Source organism: Oncorhynchus mykiss, chromosome 9, assembly GCF_013265735.2.
Source record: "Oncorhynchus mykiss isolate Arlee chromosome 9, USDA_OmykA_1.1, whole genome shotgun sequence".
Lineage (NCBI taxonomy): Eukaryota > Metazoa > Chordata > Actinopteri > Salmoniformes > Salmonidae > Oncorhynchus > Oncorhynchus mykiss.
This window is the reverse complement of record NC_048573.1, coordinates 5,397,043-5,418,310: the sequence shown is the minus strand read 5'-3', so window position 1 is coordinate 5,418,310 and position 21,268 is coordinate 5,397,043. Positions and strand designations below refer to the sequence as shown.

The following is a 21,268-nucleotide window of genomic DNA, read 5'->3' as shown; positions in this document are numbered from 1 at the left end:
ATAGTGAATATATAGAGTGAATGATGTCATAGTGAATATATAGAGTTACTAATTCTGTTACTTTTCAGAAGAAGACTTCTTGTCCCGGTCCAGTTCCTTTGAGTCCTCCAGCAGAGTCTCTTCCTCCATCCGTATGATAACGACCTGGCCTCTGATGGTCAGGGTCTTACAGCTAGCCAGCAGTCTGGCATCCTCCTCTTTCTCAAACAATACTGACGCCTACAGAGAGAGAGATGGAGATGAGAGAGAGGGGGGGACCGGGCCAGAGAGGGAAAGAGAGAGAGATGTATTTGTGGTTGATTAGTTGTGTCTGTAACAGTGTCCAGTTCTAATAACCTCCTTGTGGGGACTGGGGGGGGGGGGGGGGGTCACCAGCAAGGGGAAGGACTGGGACATCATGAAATAGAGACAATAAGGGGTAATAACAGGAGGAATGGGGTACTCTACATTGAAATAGAGACAATAAGGGGTAATAACAGGAGGATGGGGTACTCTACATTGAAATAGAGACAATAAGGGGTAATAACAGGAGGATGGGGTACTCTACATTGAAATAGAGACAATAAGGGGTAATAACAGGAGGATGGGGTACTCTACATTGAAATAGAGACAATAAGGGGTAATAACAGGTGAATGGGGTACTCTACATCTAATGTACCTGCTGTATGGACTTGAGCAGGATGATGTTGTTGATCTTTCCGAAGGGTTCTACGGCCTTCATCACCTCATCATGAGCTGTGTGCTGAGGGATATTCATCAGTCTTAACAGAGCTGAGGTCCCTGGGCCTCGTTTCTTCTTAGTCTAGAGAAAACAGGAGGACAGAGGAGAGAGAGAGAGAGAGAGAGAGAGAGAGAGAGAGAGAGGACAGAGGAGAGAGAGGACAGAGAGAGAGAGAGGACAGAGAGAGAGAGAGGACAGAGGAGAGAGAGAGAGAGGACAGAGGAGGAGAGAGAGAGAGAGAGAGGACAGAGGAGGAGAGAGAGAGAGAGAGAGAGAGAGGACAGAGGAGAAAGAGAGAGAGGACAGAAGAGAAAGAGAAGAGAGAGAGAAAGAGAGAGAGGACAGAGAAGGAGAGAGAGAGAGAGACAGAGACAGAGACAGAGAGAGAGAGAGAGAGAGAGAGAGAGGACAGAGGAGGAGAGAGAGAGAGGACAGAGGAGGAGAGAGAGAGAGGACAGAGGAGGAGAGAGAGAGAGGACAGAGGAGGAGAGAGAGAGAGGACAGAGGAGGAGAGAGAGAGGACAGAGGAGGAGAGAGAGAGAGGACAGAGGAGAGAGAGAGAGAGAGAGAGAGAGGACAGAGGAGAGAGAGAGAGAGAGGACAGAGGAGAGAGAGAGAGAGAGAGAGAGAACAGAGGAGGAGAGAGAGAGGACAGAGGAGGAGAGAGAGAGGACAGAGGAGGAGAGAGAGAGAGGACAGAGGAGGAGAGCGAGAGGACAGCGGAGGAGAGAGAGAGAGAGAGGACAGAGAGAGAGAGAGAGGACAGAGAGAGAGAGAGAGAGGACAGAGAGAGAGAGAGAGGACAGAGAGAGAGAGAGAGAGAGAGAGGACAGAGAGAGAGAGAGAGGACAGAGAGAGAGAGAGAGAGAGAGAGAGAGAGAGAGAACAGAGGAGAGAGAGAACAGAGGAGGAGAGAGGACAGAGGAGGAGAGAGGACAGAGGAGGAGAGAGGACAGAGGAGGCGAGAGAGGACAGAGGAGGAGAGAGAGGACAGAGGAGGAGAGAGAGGACAGAGGAGAGAGAGAGAGAGAGGACAGATGAGAGAGAGAGAGAGAGAGGACAGATGAGAGAGAGAGAGAGAGGACAGATGAGAGAGAGAGAGAGAGGACAGAGGAGGAGAGAGAGGACAGAGAAGGAGAGAGAGAGAGGACAGAGAAGGAGAGAGAGAGAGGACAGAGGAGGAGAGAGAGAGGACAGAAGGTGTAGTTTGTGTTTGATATTGTGTCTCCACTGAGTGTCTCAGTCTAAACGTATTGTTGGACATGTGATGAGGGTTGGACATGTGATGAGGGTTGGACATGTGATGAGGGTTGGACATGTGATGAGGGTTGGACATGTGATGAGGGTTGGACATCTGCTGACATAAAAAAAGAGATAAATACATTTGATTTGATTGACAGTTTCAACGAAGAAAGAACAGAAGAAGAATGTCAGAGAAGCAGTCACTCCTCACTACTAACGATTAACGAGAAGAAACATTCACACAGACTTGCGATGCTGCCATAGATATAACCATTCCTCCCTGCTTGCTTTGCTTCATCTTCTTTGGCATTGAGTCCAACAGACAGCAGGTGATGACAGTATCACGAACGAATGGCAGCTGAGCGTAGATCCCGTGGGTAAATCTCAAGCGGAGGAAACCCCGCCCCGCGGGGGTGTAACCCCCCCCCCCCCCCCCCCCCCCGGGCAGTAAAACCCCGCCCCCGGGCAGTAAAACCCCGCCCGTCAGGTATGTAAGGGAATACCCCTTCAGTTATGTTAGTAGATGATCATGTTTAGAGCTGCAGAACAGAGGGGAGACAATCCTGGTCATTCTATGGTTTGGGGGAGACAATACTGGTCATTCTATGGTTTGGGGGAGACAATACTGGTCATTCTATGGTTTGGGGAGACAATACTGGTCATTCTATGGTTTGGGGGAGACAATACTGGTCATTATACGGTTCATATTCATATGCAATATTGCAAAAACAGCTTAGCCTTTTGTTAATCCACCTGTCGTCTCAGATTTTGAAATTCCGCTTTACAGCGAAAGCAATCCAAGCGTTTGTGTAAATTTATCGATAGCCTAGCATAGCATTATGTACACTTAGCATCAGGAAGCTTGGTCACGAAAATCAGAAAAGCAATCAAATTAACCGTTTACCATTGATGATCTTCGGATGTTTTCACTCACGAGACTCCCAGTTACACAACAAATGTTCATTTTGTTCCATAAAGATTATTTTTATACCCAAAATACCTCTCTTTGTTTGTCGCGTTATGTTCAGAAGTCCACAGGAAAGAGCGGTCACGACAACGCAGACGGAAATTCCAAATAGTTTTCATAATGTCCACAGAAACATGTCAAACGTTTTTTATAATCAATCCTCAGGTAGTTTTTAAAATATATATATATATATATATTCGATAATATATCATATATGCATATTCTAGCATCTGGTCCTAATATAATAATATAATATATCAAACGAGTGTTTTTCAATAACAGCGGGAGGAACAATGGTCGCTCTGGAGCGCAAAAACTCACTCTGAACCCCCACCTATCCACTTACGCAATGTGATCTTTCACGCTCATTTTTCAAAATAAAAGCCTGAAACTATGTCTAAAGACTGTTGATACCTTAGGGAAGCCATATAAAATCTGGTTGATATCCCTTTACATGGAGGATAGGCATGCATAGGAACAGAGAGGTTTCAAAATAAGAGGCACTTCCTGGTTGGATTTTCCTCAGGGTTTCGCCTGCAATATCAGTTCTGTTATACTCACAGACAATATTTTGACAGTTTTGGAAACTTTAGAGTGTTTTCTATCCTAATATGCCAATTATATGCATATTCTAGCTTCTGGTCCTGAGAAATAGGCTGTTTACTTTGGGAACGTTATTTTTCCCAAACATAAAAATAGCGCCCCCTAGCTTCAAGAGGTTTTAACAGTTTCATTTTAACGTCTGGAGGACAAAATACACACCTTGGTAGAAGTGGAGCTGGATGACTTGGAGGGAGAGGACGATTTCCTGGTTGATGACCTTCCAGATCCGAGCTTGCTTCCCGACTTGGACATTCCCGTTTCAGTTTTCCGAGAGGCACCTCCCTTCGAGGAGGAAGAGGAGGAGGCGGCGGCTCCCTTCTTCTTCGCGAGCTCTGCCAGGAGCGCGGGTGCGAGGGACTGCATCATAACTTCTAGACTGGTGTTCTCCGTCAGGGAGAGGCCAGCTGGAAAGGGAGACATGGGTTACAGAGAGAGACCAGCTGGAAGGGGAGACATGGGTTACAGAGAGGCCAGCTGGAAGGGTAGGGGGAGACATGGGTTACAGAGAGGCCAGCTGGAAGGGAAGAGATGGGTTACAGAGAGGCCAGCTGGAAGGGGAGACATGGGTTACAGAGAGGCCAGCTGGAAGGGGGGGACATGGGTTACAGAGAGGCCAGCTGGAAGGGGGAGACATGGGTTACAGAGAGGCCAGCTGGAAGGGGAGACATGGGTTACAGAGAGGCCAGCTGGAAGGGGAGACATGGGTTACAGAGAGGCCAGCTGGAAGGGGAGACATGGGTTACAGAGAGGCCAGCTGGAAGGGGGAGACATGGGTTACAGAGAGGCCAGCTGGAAGGGGAGACATGGGTTACAGAGAGGCCAGCTGGAAGGGGAGACATGGGTTACAGAGAGGCCAGCTGGAAGGGGAGGGGGAGACATGGGTTACAGAGAGGCCAGCTGGAAGGGAAGAGATGGGTTACAGAGAGGCCAGCTGGAAGGGGAGACATGGGTTACAGAGAGGCCAGCTGGAAGGGGAGACATGGGTTACAGAGAGGCCAGCTGGAAGGGGGAGACATGGTTTACAGAGAGGCCAGCTGGAAGAGGGAGACATGGGTTACAGAGAGGCCAGCTGGAAGGGGAGACATGGGTTACAGAGAGGCCAGCTGGAAGGGGAGACATGGGTTACAGAGAGGCCAGCTGGAAGGGGAGGGGGAGACATGGGTTACAGAGAGGCCAGCTGGAAGGGGAGACATGGGCTAGAGAGAGCCCAGTTGGAAGGGGAGGGGGAGACATGGGCTAGAGAGAGGCCAGCTGGAAGGGGAGGGAGAGACATGGGTTACAGAGAGGCCAGCTGGAAGGGGAGGGGGAGACATGGGCTAGAGAGAGAGGCCAGCTGGAAGGGGAGACATGGGTAACAGAGAGAGGCCAGCTGGAAGGGGAGACATGGGTTACAGAGAGGCCAGCTGGAAGGGGAGGGGGAGACATGGGTTACAGAGAGGCCAGCTGGAAGGGGAGGGGGAGACATGGGTTACAGAGAGGCCAGCTGGAAGGGGAGACATGGGCTAAAGAGAGCCCAGTTGGAAGGGGAGGGGGAGACATGGGTTACAGAGAGGCCAGCTAGAAGGGGAGGGAGAGACATGGGTTACAGAGAGGCCAGCTGGAAGGGGAGGGAGAGACATGGGTTACAGAGAGGCCAGCTGGAAGGGGAGACATGGGTAACAGAGAGAGGCCAGCTGGAAGGGAAGGGGAAACACTCTGTTTAGGCATGAGATTATTTGCTGCATGCCTCCTTCATGTCGGCCTGGAAAGTGGCAGAACTACAGAGCTGTTTGTCCAGTCCAGGAGAAAATCCAGAAAATCCATCTACTCGCAAAAATATCTGAAGCATCAGAATGGTTTGGCCTAATATTACTAACCACCGTGAGGGTTAACCCTAACCCTCCCAGCTAACCCTAACCCCTAACCCTAACCCTAACCCTAACCCTCCCAGCTAACCCTAACCCCTAACCCTAACCCTAACCCTAACCCTCCCAGCTAACCCTAACCCCTAACCCTAACCCTAACCCCTAACCCTAACCCCTAACCCTAACCCTCCCAGCTAACCCTAACCCCTAACCCTAACCCCTAACCCTAACCCCTAACCCTAACTAACCACCGTGAGGGTGACCCCTAACCCTCCCAGCTAATCCTAACCCCTAACCCTAACCCTAACTAACCACCGTGAGGGTGACCCAGTCACAGACTGTTCTCTCTGCTACCGCACGGCAAGCGGTACCGGAGCACCAAGTCTAGGTCCAAGAGGCATCTAAACATCTTCTACCCCCAAGACATAGGCCTAATGAACATCTAGTCAAAATGGCTACCCAGACTATTTGCATTGCTACCCTGTTATTATCTCTGCATAGTCACTTTAATAACGCTATATATACATATACATATATATATACACACACACACACAGTGTGGCAAACAAGTATTTAGTTAGCTACCAATTGTGCAAGTTCTCCCACTTAAAAAGATGAGAGGCCTGTAATTTTCATCATACACTTCAACTATGGCAGACAAAATGAGAATAAAAAAATATCCAGAAAATCACATTGTAGGATTTTTCATTAATTTATTTGCAAATTATGGTGGAAAAAAAGTATTTGGTCAATAACAAAAGTTTCTCAATACTTGTATAATAATGTTATAATGTTATATACCCTTTGTTGGCAATGACAGTACTGTCAATCCTCTATTACCTCGACTAACCGATGCCCCAGCACATTGACTCTGTACCGTAATACCCTATATATAGCCTCCACATTGACTCTGTACCGTAATACCCTGTATATAGCCTCCACATTGACTCTGTACCGTAATACCCTGTATATTGACTCTGTACCGTAATACCCTGTATATAGCCTCCACATTGACTCTGTACCGTAATATCCTGTATATTGACTCTGTACCGTAATACCCTGTATATAGCCTCCACATTGACTCTATACCGTAATACCCTGTATATAGCCTCCACATTGACTCTGTACCGTAATACCCTGTATATAGCCTCCACATTGACTCTGTACCGTAATACCCTGTACATTGACTCTGTACCGTAATACCCTGTATATAGCCTCCACATTGACTCTGTACCGTAATACCCTGTATATAGCCTCGCTGTTGTTATTTACTGCTCTGTAATTTGTTATTTTATTTTTCTTAAAATGAAAAATGACTCCAGTGTGTGTGTCTCACCAGATGACTCCAGTAGTTTCTTGGCCAGTCTCTCAGCACTGTTAGACTTCGGCAGGCTGCTCCTCCTCGTCGTCTCCCGACGTTCCCTTGCTCTCTCCCGCTCATAGCTCCTAGAGCGCGACCTGGATGAAGGAATAGGAATATTCATACATATTAACTCATTAAAGAGAGGAATATTCATACATATTAACTAATTTAACTTCTTTGGGACTGGGGGGAATTATTGAGTAGCTTGGATGAATAAGGTTCCCAGAGTAAACTACCTCAGCCATAAAAGCTAGAATATGCATATAATTAGTCGATTTGGGGGAAAAAAACACTCTGAAGTTTCTAAAACTGTTTGAATGATGTCTGTGAGTATAACATAACTCATAGTTCCCCTAAGGAAAAGCACCTTTAGTAAATCTGCATTCTCTGTGAGCGCTTCCCATGTCTGGAATACACTGCCATCAGACACACATAACTGCACCACATTTCACACTTTCACAAAATGCTTGAAGACATGGCTAAAGGTCAATCAGATTTGTGAACATGGTCCCTAGCTGTGTGTTGCCGCTTTCCATGTTGTCTGTTGTTTGTAGCTTGTGAGGTGTGGAAACACTCTTTTGCTTTTATGAATTTTGTCTTGTTGCTTTTTGTTTTATGTTGCTCTGTCTGTATGCTACGTCTTGCTTGTCCAATGTTGCTATGTCTTGCTTGTTCTATGCTGCTATTGTCTATATTGTAATTGTTTTTAATAACCTGCCCAGGGACTGCGGTTGAAAATTAGCCGGCTGGCTAAAACCGGCACTTTCACTGAAACGTTGATTAATGTGCACTGTCCCTGTAAAAATAAAAATAAACTCAAAAACTCAAACTCATATGGCAAAAAACCTGAGAAAAAAATCCAATCAGGAAGTGGGAAATCTGAGGTTTGTAGTTTTTCCAACTCATTGCCCGTCGAATACACAGTTTCTATCAGGTCATAATGCACTTCCATCCACTAGATGTCAACAGTCTTTCGAACCTTGTTTCAGGCTTCTACTATGAAGGATGTGATGGAGGGGCGAATGAGAGGGGGATTGAGTCAGAGGTCTGCCAGAGTGGCATGAGCTGACCACGTGAGAGGCGTTTCACTGCAATTCTACAGACAAAGGAATTCTCCGGTTGAAACATTAGAAGATTTATGTTAAAAACATCCTAAAGATGGATTCTATACATCGTTTGACATGTTTCTACGGACTGTAACAGAACGTTTGACTTTTCGTCTGCTCCTAGTGATCGAGCTTCATGAATTTGGATTACCGGGCTAAACTCGAAGGTATTTGTTTCTACGAACCGTAATATGAACTTTGTCTGAACTTTCGCCTGGACTTGCCCGCGCATCGTGAGTTTGGATTGTGTACTAAACGCGAACAAAAAGGAGGCATTTGGACATAAATGGACATTATTGAACAAAAACAAACATTTACTGTGGAACTGGGATTCCTGGGAGTGCATTCTGATGAAGATCATCAAAGGTAAGTGAATATTTATAATGTTTCTTCTGACTTCTGTTGACTACACAACATGGCGGGTATCTGTATGGCTTGTTTTTGTGTCTGAGCGCTGTACTCAGATTATAGCATGGTTTTTCCGTAGTTGAAAGAAAAATCTGACACAGCGGTTGCATTAAGGAGAAGTGTATCTATAATTCCACGCATAAGAGTTGTATTTTTTATCAATGTTTATTATGAGTTATTCTGTGAATTGATGTGGCTCTCTGCAAAATCACCGGATGTTTTGGAACTACTGAACATAACGCGCCAGTGTAAACTGACATTTTTGTATATAAATATGAACTTTATCGAACAAAACATACATGTGTTGTGTAACATGAAGTCCTATGAGTGTCATCTGATGAAGATCATCAAAGGTTAGTGATTCATTTTTATCTCTATTTCAGCTTTTTGTGACTCCTCTCTTTGGCTGGAAAAATGGTTGTGTTTTTCTGTGACTAGGTGGTGACCTAACATAATTGTTTGGTGTGCTTTCGCAGTAAAGCCTTTTTGAAATCGGACAGTGTGATCTACAACAAGAAAATAAATATTTAAAATAATTGTATGTATATTTGAGGAATGTTAATGGGATTGGGATTTCTGTTGTTTTGAATTTGGAGCCATGCAATTTCACAGGATGTTGGCGAGGTGGGACGCTACCATCCCAGAGAAGTTGAGAGGAATATTCAAACATATTAACTAATTTAAAAATAGGAATATTCATACATATTAACTCATTTAAAAAAGTCTGTTATCTTACCTCCGGGATGAAGAGGCTGTCTGAGGTCGACGTTCCTGATCCCGGTGGGAAGACGACGAGGCCGGAGGGTCACGTTCTCTCTCCCTGCCCCGAAGTGAACCCGGAGACCGGGAACGCCGGGTGGTGGTGTTGTGTCGACGTTCGCGGGATCGTTCCCTGGATCGAGGTCGGCGAGTAGAGGAGGAAGGAGTGTGGTAGGAGAAGGGGCGAGGAGGAGGAGAAGGAGAGCGAGACCAGGATGAAGAACGGGAGGCGGAGCGTGTCCTCCGACGGCGCTTGGAGGACAACTGGCTGCTTTCATTTCTACTAGGAGCAGGGGAGGAAAGGGGAGAAAGAGGGGGGGGGGAAAGGGGAGAAAGAGAGGGGGAGGAAAGGGGAGAAAGAGAGGGGGAGGAAAGGGGAGAAAGAGGGGGGAGGGAAGAGAGGAGGAGGATGAGAGAAGGAAGAGGTGGTCAGGCTGATGAAGTTATTCTGGTTGGTAACGTAAAGGATGAAAAGGGGAGTGTTTACATACTTCCAACAGACGCTGAGACTCAACTTGCTAATCCATTCAGTCAGCAGTGACCTAAACCATTCAGTCAGCAGTGACCTAAACCATTCAGTCAGCAGTGACCTAAATCATTCAGTCAGCAGTGACCTAAACCATTCAGTCAGCAGTGACCTAAACCATTCAGTCAGCAGTGACCTAAACCATTCAGTCAGCAGTGACCTAAACCATTCAGTCAGCAGTGACCTAAATCATTCAGTCAGCAGTGACCTAAACCATTCAGTCAGCAGTGACCTAAACCATTCAGTCAGCAGTGACCTAAACCATTCAGTCAGCAGTGACCTAAACCATTCAGTCAGCAGTGACCTAAACCATTCAGTCAGCAGTGACCTAAACCATTCAGTCAGCAGTGACCTAAACCATTCAGTCAGCAGTGACCTAAACCATTCAGTCAGCAGTGACCTAAATCATTCAGTCAGCAGTGACCTAAACCATTCAGTCAGCAGTGACCTAAACCATTCAGTCAGCAGTGACCTAAACCATTCAGTCAGCAGTGACCTAAACCATTCAGTCAGCAGTGACCTAAACCATTCAGTCAGCAGTGACCTAAACCATTCAGTCAGCAGTGACCTAAACCATTCAGTCAGCAGTGACCTAAACCATTCAGTCAGCAGTGACCTAAACCATTCAGTCAGCAGTGACCTAAATCGAAGGGACATTTAATAACCTTCTATTATAGAGCACAGTACATGTAGGGGACTCACCTTGATACAGCTACAGTTTCCACGTTCCAGTCGGGATACCTGGAAGGAGGAAATGGAACAGGTGACTGGCACAAGCTACAACGTGAGGTCATCAGTGGACGCAGATTTCAATTCCTATTTCCGCGATTTTCCTCGCATCCAAATCTCCTTATTCTCAACTGTATTGGACAAGATATCAACGCCCTCCCCACTCAAGACTTTTTCCTCCAGTGTTTTTTTTTTGTTTTTGAATTTTACCCCTTTCTCCCCAATTTCGTGGTGTCCAATTGTTTAGTAGCTACTGTCTCATCGCTACAACTCCCGTACGGGCTCGGGAGAGACGAAGGTTGAAAGTCATGTGTCCTGTGATACACAACCCAACCAAGCCGCACTGCTTCTTAACACAGCGCCATCCAACCCGGAAGCCAGCCGCACCAATGTGTCGGAGGAGACACCGTGCACCTGGCAACCTTGGTTAGCGGTACAGCGCCCTTAACCACTGCGCCACCCGGGAGGCCCTCCAGTGGGTTTTTTGAGGAGGAGATGAGGGGGGGCTGAGAAAAGAAAGGGAGAAGTGATATATATAAAGAGAGAGAAGAAGACTCACGATTTCCTGAGTAGACGGCAATTCTCAACGTGGAGACCGGTGTTTTGATGCTCGATCCAGTTCTGTTGATCAAAACAGCAAACAGAGACAATCAGTCTGGGTCTTCACCCTCCTCCTCACCTCTCAACATCACCAATAACCCCCAAACTCCTCTAAATCAAGCACTTTCAATACATTTGTTTGTTTTTTTCTCAACAAGAGTCCAATTTCTTTCTGCTTTCATAGCAGGAGTTGATTTATACAATGTTGGGGGAAAAAAAATAACATGGTAAAAATAGGCTCTCTGTTCTACCAAGAAAAAGATTAAAGGCAAAAGTTTGATGCTGGAGAAAAAAACAATGGCAGCATCTGGAATCTTCCGGGGTTCTTCTCTGGAACGGATCCTCTCAGCAGTCTCTCAGCAGCCATCTTCTTCCCAAAAAACAACGTACTTCCCAAAGTGACTAAATCAATTGTATATTTTTTTTAAATTAAAACGCAGTAAGTAGTGTGTTGTGTCACTGGTTTAAACACAAGGGTATAATACAATGATATCAGGGTTTGAGTAGAAAACATTAAGTGGCGTAAATAGTCCATTAATTCACAACGGTCAACGTCTAGAGATGGAGCCTAAACTTCCTTGTTTCAGTACAGCACTGTGACATCAGCTGATTTATAAATACATTTGATTGATTGATGGTTGTTCTCTGGCAGCTTCTCATCTTGTCGTTGGTTGTATCGTCTTCGAGCACTCGTCCTCCTCAAGACAAATCCCGGTCATCGAAAGTCACAAATAAAACTGCATTTTATAACGGAATGTCTTAATTTTACAAAACAAATGACAATATTTCAAGGTTTAAAAAATTTAAAATTTAAAAATTTAAAAAAAATCTCATGACATTACACAATTTTCAATAACGACAATAAAATAATGTTGAATTCAGTCCAGGATTCGATGTCTTCATACTCCGAGGAGAAAACATTTTTTTTATACAAAAAAAAAAAAAAAGCTTTTCTGTTTTATTAAATAATTTTCATCCATTTTAGAACGTCTCAACTCACCGTGAAATACATGAGACAATCACAGCTAGACTGAAGTGTTTGAATAAACAAAAATGGATTCAACATGAAGCAAAAAGTCTTGAGTTACAACATGAGGTTCAACAATATATATATATATATTTTTTAAAAAGGCACACAATCAGTCTGGAGAGGTTCAGAACTGGGTTCAAATACTATTTGAGATTTCAAATACTATATATGTACTTGATTGATCCCCTGAAACTGAAACAGCTGGAGCCGTTTCTGGAGGGCTAAAACACCTGGTCTATTATCCGGGACTGAAACAGACATGGGATACCAGGTAGAAACATAAACATAAAAATAGTATTTTGGCCTTACAGGAAATAGAAATCAACCAGTGCTCAAAGTATAACAATCTCAAACAGTATTTAGAATCCAGGTCAAGACAGGAATGGCAACAACAAAACAAACTCACCTTTAGCTGGGCACATTCTATGTTACAGAGAGAACAGGTATGAGGAAAGAATCTGGGAGAAGCTGCGGAGTAATCGCTCATCATGGTCGGGGTCGGTAACCTCTTCGTCATCATCATCATCGGGGGAGGTAGGTTCATCTGCTGGTGCATGGAAGGCATCGGACCAATCCGGGGCGGAGGAAAAGTCACCGGGACATGACCAGGAGGTGGGATTGACGGGTTCATGATGGGGAATATGGAAGGCCAAATGGGGGGTGTCGTGGGAGGAGGAACCCCGACCGGGACACCTCCAACCCTGAGTCCTGGAATTCCGACCCCAGCTCCACCTCCACCACCAAGAACCACCAGGCCGGATCGGGGCTGAGCGTGGCCCCGAGCGCTGCCTTGATTCTGGGACGCCAGGAGTCGGTTGAGTCCTTGGTCTCCGCTGCGGACAGGGATGTTCATGGACTTGGATGTCGCTTTAGAGGATGAGCCGTGGGTTTTGAGGGTCTGCTGGGGTTGGCTGGAAGGCGGAGGAAGGCCGATGCGAGAGCCTGTGTCTGTCATGGGCATGGGGCTCTGGACGTGCTGCTGTTGGGTACGCTGCTTGGAAAGGTCGGAGGTCATGGAATGGCCGGCGTACCCGCTCAGCGAGTCTCTGACCATGTCATATTTTGGCTTCTCTTTCGGGAGCGGATTACGCGAGCTGTAATTATCGGGTTGGCTATTATCGCCATCATCATAACTGTCGTATTTAGTAGCACGAGAATGTTCATAATCGATCACTTTGCTCTGTCCTCCACCACCGTGGTCGGACCCTGGGCCAGGTCCACCGCCTACCTTGGGCCGAGGGTCCACATCCATAGTTCTATTGGCCTTACGGATGCGGATGTCTCTGAGGATGAAGGGCAGGTTGTCTGGGGTCAGTTGATCGTCTGGGTAGTGGCTGAGGAGCTCCAGGTCTTCGTTGGACAAGCCGAAACTCGCCAGGATGCTGCTGGCGGACTCAGACGTGTACCGGGCTGGACGAGAGGCTGTGGACGAGGCGCTCATGGGAGCCTCGGAACCTCTTGAGGTGGACCCCAGCACTCCCGCACCTCCAAACCCAGAGGTTTGGCTTTGGTACTGAGGAAGGGTGGAGGAGAAGAGTTTGGAGGAAGCAGACTGGGTCAGGAAGCCAGACCAGGGGTCCATGGAACTTTGCTGGTCGCTGGAGGTCCGGCCAGGTGTGTAACCGCCCAGCCCTCCCCCAGACGAGAGCTCGTCCATGGGGTCACGACTTAGGCGAAGGTCTTGGGCGTCCAGTGAGACCTGCTGGTTCTTATTCTGCTGCATCAACTGGCTGAGCAGCCTCACCTCCTCTCTGGCCCCGCGGATGTGGTGGTCTATGGAGGTCTCCATCTCCGGGGTCATCCCGGTCGATCTCTGCCCCGGGTCATACCCCATCTGCTGGGCCACCATCGAGGACATCATGCCTCCCTGGCCGGAGGAACCACCACCACCCCCACCAGACCCCAGACCAAGGCGGGAGGCCCCCAGAGGGTCCCTTCCGGCCTGGGATTGTGTGAGTCCGTACTGCCCCATCTGGGCGGCAGATCTCTGGGCCTGTGAAGAGTACTGATCCCCTAAGGGGTTATATAGGGGACGGGACATGTTATTGACGGTAGCTGCTGCTGTGAGGAGGTTGATGAAGGGGGCGAGAGGAGGTGAGTGTAGGGTGGTGGGGGGGTTGGCGGCAGAAGTGACGGTTGCAGCGGTAACGAGCTGGGCCAGCTGCAGGGAGGTGTGGCCTAAGAGGAGCTGCAGGGGCGGGATCCCAACTCCCAGCCCTCCAATCGGATACAGCGGGCTGGAAAGGGGAGCAGCGCAACGATCCAATAGCAACGCAAAGCTGAAAGAGTTGGAGAGGAGAAACACACAGGAGGGTTACTGGTTGGTCTTCTCTCTGGCTCGCCCTGGGACAGGGCTATGGACAGTAGTAATCAAACTGGAAAGCAGACTGGATTTCTGCGATTGATCGGTTTGGTCAGTTTCCAGTCTATTCCACACTGAAACACTTTTCACATCAGTTGTGTGTCAAACTGTTCTAGAACAGCTTCTAGAACATCATCGGGGTTCTGTTGGTTAGGTCAGAGCAGAAGAAGACAGTTCCTGCATCTTCACTGGGGGAAAGAAAAACAGCAAGCAAACAGGGAACAGACAGGAGGGGGAGAAGTAGTCATCGTGAAAAACATACAACATTATTTTACAAACTCCATGCACTGCTTTAGTGAAATTTAGTGAAAGAATGCAAGTAGCTTTTTTTTTAACAAAAGGTTTACAAAAGGTTTTACAGTCATACTTTTAAGATAATAGATTGCCAAGGGAAATAGTTTATTCAGTAATGAAACGGGGCTTAACTAGTATCGCTAAAGATCAGATTTAGTAGGGTTAAGTGGAAGCTATTGATTATCGAATGAAGACCGAATCAAAATGTGAAAGGTTACGTGGATGCATAAATTAAGAAACGGTGTCAGGGTTAGTTGTAACGGAACTTCCCAAGACAACGATCTGAAAGTTGTATAACCAAACAGAACACTGCACCTTGAGAGTCAACTAAACCAATTCATGTCTCTAACCCACACTAATACACTTTCCGATAATGTTGACGAGAAAATATTCTTAACAGAGTGTTTATATTCAAAGTGGTTAACGTCATGGTGCAAAGCGTTGAGACATGAAAGCTGAACTTCAAAAACCTGCTTCATAAAAACCAGTTTTGAGAGAAGGGAACCCATCACCACCACCCGCAGATAAAGATAGTGGGTAAAATAGGTGCAAGGAGAACCTGTACCCGAGCCTGGATTTTAAAACAGTTTACTACTGTGATTGGCTTCGTATATATAAAATCATGTTCATGTATCTTTGCATCAGGATATTCTATACTGATAGGAAGGCTGTAGATGTTTTCACGTGTGATTAAACACAGAGAGATCAGCTGATAACAGAGCTGACCACGTGCCCCAAACTACTGCAGTTGACAATACCAAAAACAAGTCCAATCCTGGCATAACTATGTAAAAAAAAAAAAACTGCGGTTACGCAATAATGTCGATAGATTATTCTATAACGTTGCAGTGACCACGAGTGGAACGAGGCCCTATAAGACCTGATGGAAAACCTAAATATTTAAACAGCAAACATTTTATTATTATCGTCATCATCATCATCATCATTAAGCAATGAATAACAGCAATATATTAAAATGGTGGGAAATACACTCCGCCAAACTTCCAATGAAAAGCAGTCTCTTAAATAGATCTCTTAAATAGCCACCTTTTAATAGCTGGGAAAGAGCACACATTTCAAACACCTGGTCTAAATGGATTGTCTGCGAGGTTACCACGGGGACGGGGAATAACGCCATGTTACCACGGGGACTGTGAATAATGCCATGTTACCACGGGGACTAACGCCATGTTACCACGGGGACTAACGCCATGTTACCACGGGGACTGTGAATAATGCCATGTTACCACGGGGACGGGGAATAACGGCATGTTACGACGGGGACTAACGCCATGTTACCATGGGGACGGGGACTAACGCCATGTTACCATGGGGACGGGGACTAACATTGAATTGTCTACTAAATATAAAAAGGCAAAAACAAACAAACGTAGAGCTAAAAGATGATAAATGTTCTTAGGGGAAATGTTCTTAGGGGAAATGTTCTTAGGGGAAATGTTCTTAGGGGAAATGTTCTTAGGGGGAAAAAACAGTGTTTGGACTTGGTCGTCCTGGCCGACAGATTTTTATTGAAATGTTTAATTGAACCTTTATTTAACTAGGCAAGTCAGTTAAGAACAAATTCTTATTTCCAATGACGGCCTAGGAACAGCGTGGCTTAACTGCCTGTTCAGGGGCAGAACAACAGATTTTTACCTTGTCAGCTTGGGGATTTGAACTTGCAACCTTTCAGTTACTAGTCCAACGCTCTAACCACTAGGCTACCCTGCCGCCCCGGTTGCAGTATCCGGGTAAAGACTCAGCAGCATGCGCCGCCTGGCCCGGAAACCTCACATTGAAGTTCATTTCAATTCTCTACGTCGGGAACAAATTAGCATTTGGACCAGGAAAGTTTCCTCATGCGACTTCTACACGGCAGAATGTTGGAACTTGCTCCACGCGGTTGATCAAGTTTTCAAGACGATGATACAGAAAATCCATAATTGCGGCAACCTTTTCAAAGTGCTGGTTTAGTGGGTTCATATTTCATATCACCCGACAGCACAGACAACCGGTAAAGTACATTTCATTCTGAACTATGGCTTGTAGAGGTCGTGTGAGGTAACTTTCCTGATACAGAACGCTCATTTATGCCCGACGTTGAATTCAATGCAATTCAACGTTGGGAGGGAGGTTCCAGGCTAGCCTGAGCAGTGTCCTCGTTTGACCTAAACAGCATCTGCTCGTTCATTGGTCATGTGCACACCACAAGGTGCAAGGATGGCTGATCAGCTCGTGTTACAACTCTCAACTTAGAGAGGAGATCAATACAAATTCACAAATAATTAGAAAACTCTGACATATTATATTATTAGCTAGCTAACAGAAATGTAGTAGCTAGTGCCACACTTTACAGGCTGTAAACTATTAGCTAGCAAGCATTGCTAGCCAAACAATCATGTGCACACAACAGCCAGTCCCCCATCCAGAAGGAAGTTTTGTGATGCATGTTAAAAATCATACAGATTTCACAGAAAACCAGAAGATTGGTTTTTGGTTAGGCTGTGATAAGGGTGATCACTGGGATCCCGAGAGGTGCAGCTGTCTAACGCACTGCGTCTCAGTGCTAGAGGAGTCACTACAGACCCTGGTTTGAATCCTGGGCTGTATCACAACCTTGTTGTGATTGGGAGTCCCATAAAGTTAGATCAAAGCTGAATAAATGTCTTGGAAGATCACATAATGATAAAATGAGTAACATTTCAACATTACAGATCCAAATTTAATAGCATAGCCAGCATAACCTGATATCCCACTGCCTGTCGTGGGCAGAACAAGCCAGAGATCCTATTGGCTCATTCCCGCTCATTCCCCCGTTAGGGAACGCCTACTCTGAGGTGCAATAACTTTTTTTTTTTTTTTCACCTTAATTAACACTCAAACATTTAAACCTTTGACAAAAGGTTTTAAAAAAAACGTCTACAAAACGTAGTCTGTTCGTAACAGAAAACTGTTGAGATGAAATGTTTCATCGATGCCATAATGTGCAGAATATCGGCCCAAATCCACCTGGTTCCTTCTTCTCCCACTGCGGGGTCGCTGGGCTTCCTCTCACTACCATATTTGGTAAGAGTGAAAAAAAATGCCAAGCGGATGCTTCACATTTATACAACTTCACATTACATCCGGTGAAATATCTGTCTCATTCTTCTATCTGTGGAGAAACATCTCGCTTGACCTCTTTCTCTGATTTACACCATGAGCAGGGGCTGTGTTTTGGGGGAGGGGTGCTGCACACAAATATATGCTACACTGTCCTACGTAATGTCCCGCATTTGGGCATTTTAAATGTGGTCACCCTAAGACGTGATAGATCACAGCTGCCTTTTGCGTCTTCGACTTTCCGAAAAACCATCAGCCCTCCATTTTGTATTTCCTGTATCGTGTTGCATTAAGCGCCGCATGCGACAGAGGACACAAACCCGAGTTTCTACTTCCAGCCAGCGGTATTGTCCGTTTTAAATCACACATATGAACAACAACTCATCTCTTATGTCTTCTCAAATAGGGTTTTTGTTACATACCTTCTGTTATTTTCGGTTATTTTCTATGGAGAAATCTCGTACTTGTCTTTCTCTCCAAGCGAATCCACGGACGCTTGACTGGCAATTTGCGCATGCGCATTCGACTATCTCACCCGAACAACGTCATAGACCTAACCCAATGAAAACAGAGTAGTTGATTGGATAACGTGTTTAATAAATTGGGAGGTCTTCAATTTTTACTGAAATGTATTTATATTCCTGAAAGATTACCTGCTAAATTGGCTAGGTTTCACCAACAAGCTTTAATGGTCTGGAAAATATGTTTCCTGCACAATTTGTCCCCACATAAATCTCTTTTGTGGAATAATTCAGACATAACTGAAAGGAATCAGTCATTGTTCTACCCCAGCTGGCATGAGAGGAATATTGACTTTGTTCTTGATGTTTTTGACAACAAGGGTAATATTCTCACATATGAACAATTTATAAAACATAGAAAGAGTTTCCAACACCTTTCAGAGAGTTTATTTCCGTGATCAAAGCGGTCTAACTTCATGAAAAGCCATCTTAATTTTGGGAATGATCACAAAGTTTATCCAGAACTCAAGATTGGAAGGCGTGGGCTTACTTGAGAGATCTTGTTGTAATAAATATATAAGACAAATTCTTCATTCACAACTTACACCGAGAGGAAAGTTTTTCTGGAACATGCTTATTCCTGAAAAAATGCCTGGTTAAAGGCCTTACAAATACTGTATACCAAACAAAGTTAAGGAAGTGCACTTCATTTCACATTAGATATATCCATGTAATTCTATGATGTCCAAATGTGTGGCTATTGATGACATCTGCGTTTTCTGTGAAGAAGAAGGTGAGAATCTGACTTGTTCTTTGAATGTAGATTTGTGTCTGAATTTTGGGAAAACCTTGCAAAGTACTTATTTCCCATGATGAACACTGCCTATAATTTTAACATAAAATATATAATATGTTACCATTGCAATGATAACAAGAACATTGAAATGATTGTTCATTTGTTTATTCTTGTTGACAAATACCACATACACCAACAAAAATTCCATATACATTCTATACCAACATTACATATGTTTCTAATTGAATTTAATTATCTTATTAAAACATTAACCCTAGTGAATAACAACAGGAATAACATCTTCCTGAATCATTATAATAAGATATTTTCAGAGTGAATATAAATGCAATAAAATTGTTTAATTTTTGTATTATTTTATTGATATTTTTTGAACTTTTTAGTATTTTCTTGAAAGTTAATACCTGTGTTTTGTTTTGTTAGACATGTTTGATGCAGCAATCAATGTGAGCTGATTTTGTATTATGAATAAAACATTATTTTTTTGAAACAAAAAAAAAACAGAGTAGTTGATTGAACTTTCTCCCCAGGCGGCTCCAATGACGCTAAATGATTTGCGCATGCGCATTTGGCTGTCTCATCCGAACAACGTCATAGACCCACTGAAAACAGAGGAGTTGATTGGAGGAACTTGTAGTAGCTATTTTTCGCCAGATGGGGGAACCCAAGCCCTGCATCAACATCAAATTCACAGAATAATTTACCAAGTTTATCATTTATTTAATCTTTATTTAGTTTATTTAAACTAGGCAAGTCAGTTAAGAACTTAAACAGCTAAGGGAAAAGTCATATGCAAGGTGCACAGCACCACGGGTGGGTGAATGTATATTTATATATTTATATGAGTTTCATTCCAAAACGCGATACATTTTGGTAAATTAGCTATTGTTTAATTTAAAAAAACGTATGATTGGTGTGTTTTTGTTATAGTTGTTAAATTATATGTGTTATAATCTATCACTACATGGGTTTAATTTCAGAGACAAATAATCAGGTTTTGTTGCAAAACGCTAAATATCCACCTCACTCTGAGGAAAAAAGAGGAAGTAGCATTTTTTGAGAAACTCAAATGTCAAATAATTAAATCATGTATTTCTGACTTACAGATTCATTCGGAAAGTATTCAGACCCCATGACTTTCCCCACATTTTATTAGGTTACAGCCTTATTCTAAATTTAAAATGTTTTTTTTTATTATCAATCTACACACAATGCCCCATTATTGTTATGTATTTTTTATATTTCACCTTTATTTAACCAGGTAGGCCAGTTGAGAACCATTTCTCATTTACAACTGCGACCTGGCCAAGATAAAGCAAAGCAGTTCGACACAAATAATAACAAATGACAAAGCAAAAACAGGGCAAGACATTGTTGCTAATTTATAAATGAATAAAAACTGAAATATCACATTTACGTTATTATTCAAACCCTTCACTCAGTACTTCAGCACCTTCACCAGCGATTACAGCCTCGAGTCTTTGTGGGTATGACGTTACAAGCTTGGCACACCTGTATTTGGGGGAGTTTCTCCCATTCTTCTCTGCAGATCCTCTCAAGCTCTGTCAGGTTGGATGGGGAGCGTCGCTGCACAGCTATTTTCAGGTCTCTCCAGAGATGCTAGATCGGGTTCAAGTCCGGGTCTGGCTGGGCCACTCAAGGGCATTCAGAGACATGTCCTGAAGCCACTCCTGCATCCCGTAGGGAGGGTGCCAGGTTCCTGCAGACGTGACGCTTGGCATTTAGGCCAAAGAGTTCAATCTCAGTTTCATCAGATCAGAGAATCTTATTTCTCATGGTCTGAGAGTCTCTAGGGGCCTTTTCTCAAACTCCAAGAGGGCTGTCATGTGCCTTTTACTGAGGAGTGGCTACCATCTGGCCACCCTACCATAAAGGCCTGTTTGGTGGAGTGCTGCAGAGATGGTTGTCCTTCTGGAAGGTTCTCCCACCTCGACAGAGGAACTCTGGAGCTCTGTCAAAGGGACCATCAGGTTCTTGGTCACCTCCCTGACCAAAGCCCTTCTCCCGATTGCTCTGTTTGGCTGGGCGGCCGTCTCTAGGAAGAGTCTTGGTTGTTCCTAACTTCTTCCATATAAGAGTGATGGAGGCCATTGTGTTCTTGGGGACCTTCAATGCTACAGAAATGTTTTGGTACCCTTCCCAGATCTGTGCCTCGACACGATCGTGTCTCGGATCTTTACAGAAAAATTCATACAGCAATACGCCATCCCATCTGGTTTGCTCTAAGTGGGACTATCATTTGATTTTCAAAAGGACAATGACCCAACACACCTCCAGGCTGTGTAAGGGCTATTTTACCAAGAAGGAGCGTGATGG

The 21,268-nt window shown here is 44.8% G+C and overlaps 1 protein-coding gene across 6 annotated transcripts in view; it reads right to left on the bottom strand.

Annotated features, from left to right (window-relative positions):
* The window catches only part of znf638 (zinc finger protein 638), a 38,915-nt gene extending 20,689 nt beyond the window's left edge, over nucleotides 1–18,226 (bottom strand). For 2 of the 6 annotated variants that reach the window (XM_036987163.1, XM_036987166.1), the window contains exons 1-8: nucleotides 12,305–16,142; nucleotides 10,828–10,889; nucleotides 10,242–10,280; nucleotides 8,991–9,296; nucleotides 6,714–6,835; nucleotides 3,693–3,937; nucleotides 659–802; nucleotides 62–219 (exon numbers count right to left, since the gene is read on the bottom strand). In XM_036987163.1, coding sequence (XP_036843058.1) covers nucleotides 62–219; nucleotides 659–802; nucleotides 3,693–3,937; nucleotides 6,714–6,835; nucleotides 8,991–9,296; nucleotides 10,242–10,280; nucleotides 10,828–10,889; nucleotides 12,305–13,939 — 2,711 coding nt within the window. In that variant the 5' untranslated portion in view covers nucleotides 13,940–16,142. Of the gene's footprint in view, nucleotides 1–61; nucleotides 220–658; nucleotides 803–3,692; nucleotides 3,938–6,713; nucleotides 6,836–8,990; nucleotides 9,297–10,241; nucleotides 10,281–10,827; nucleotides 10,890–12,304; nucleotides 16,143–18,078 lie in introns of those variants that run through there. The other 4 variants (XM_036987164.1, XM_036987167.1, XM_036987168.1 and 1 more) reach the window with 4 other exon arrangements.
* Nucleotides 18,227–21,268: the final 3,042 nt, after the last annotated feature.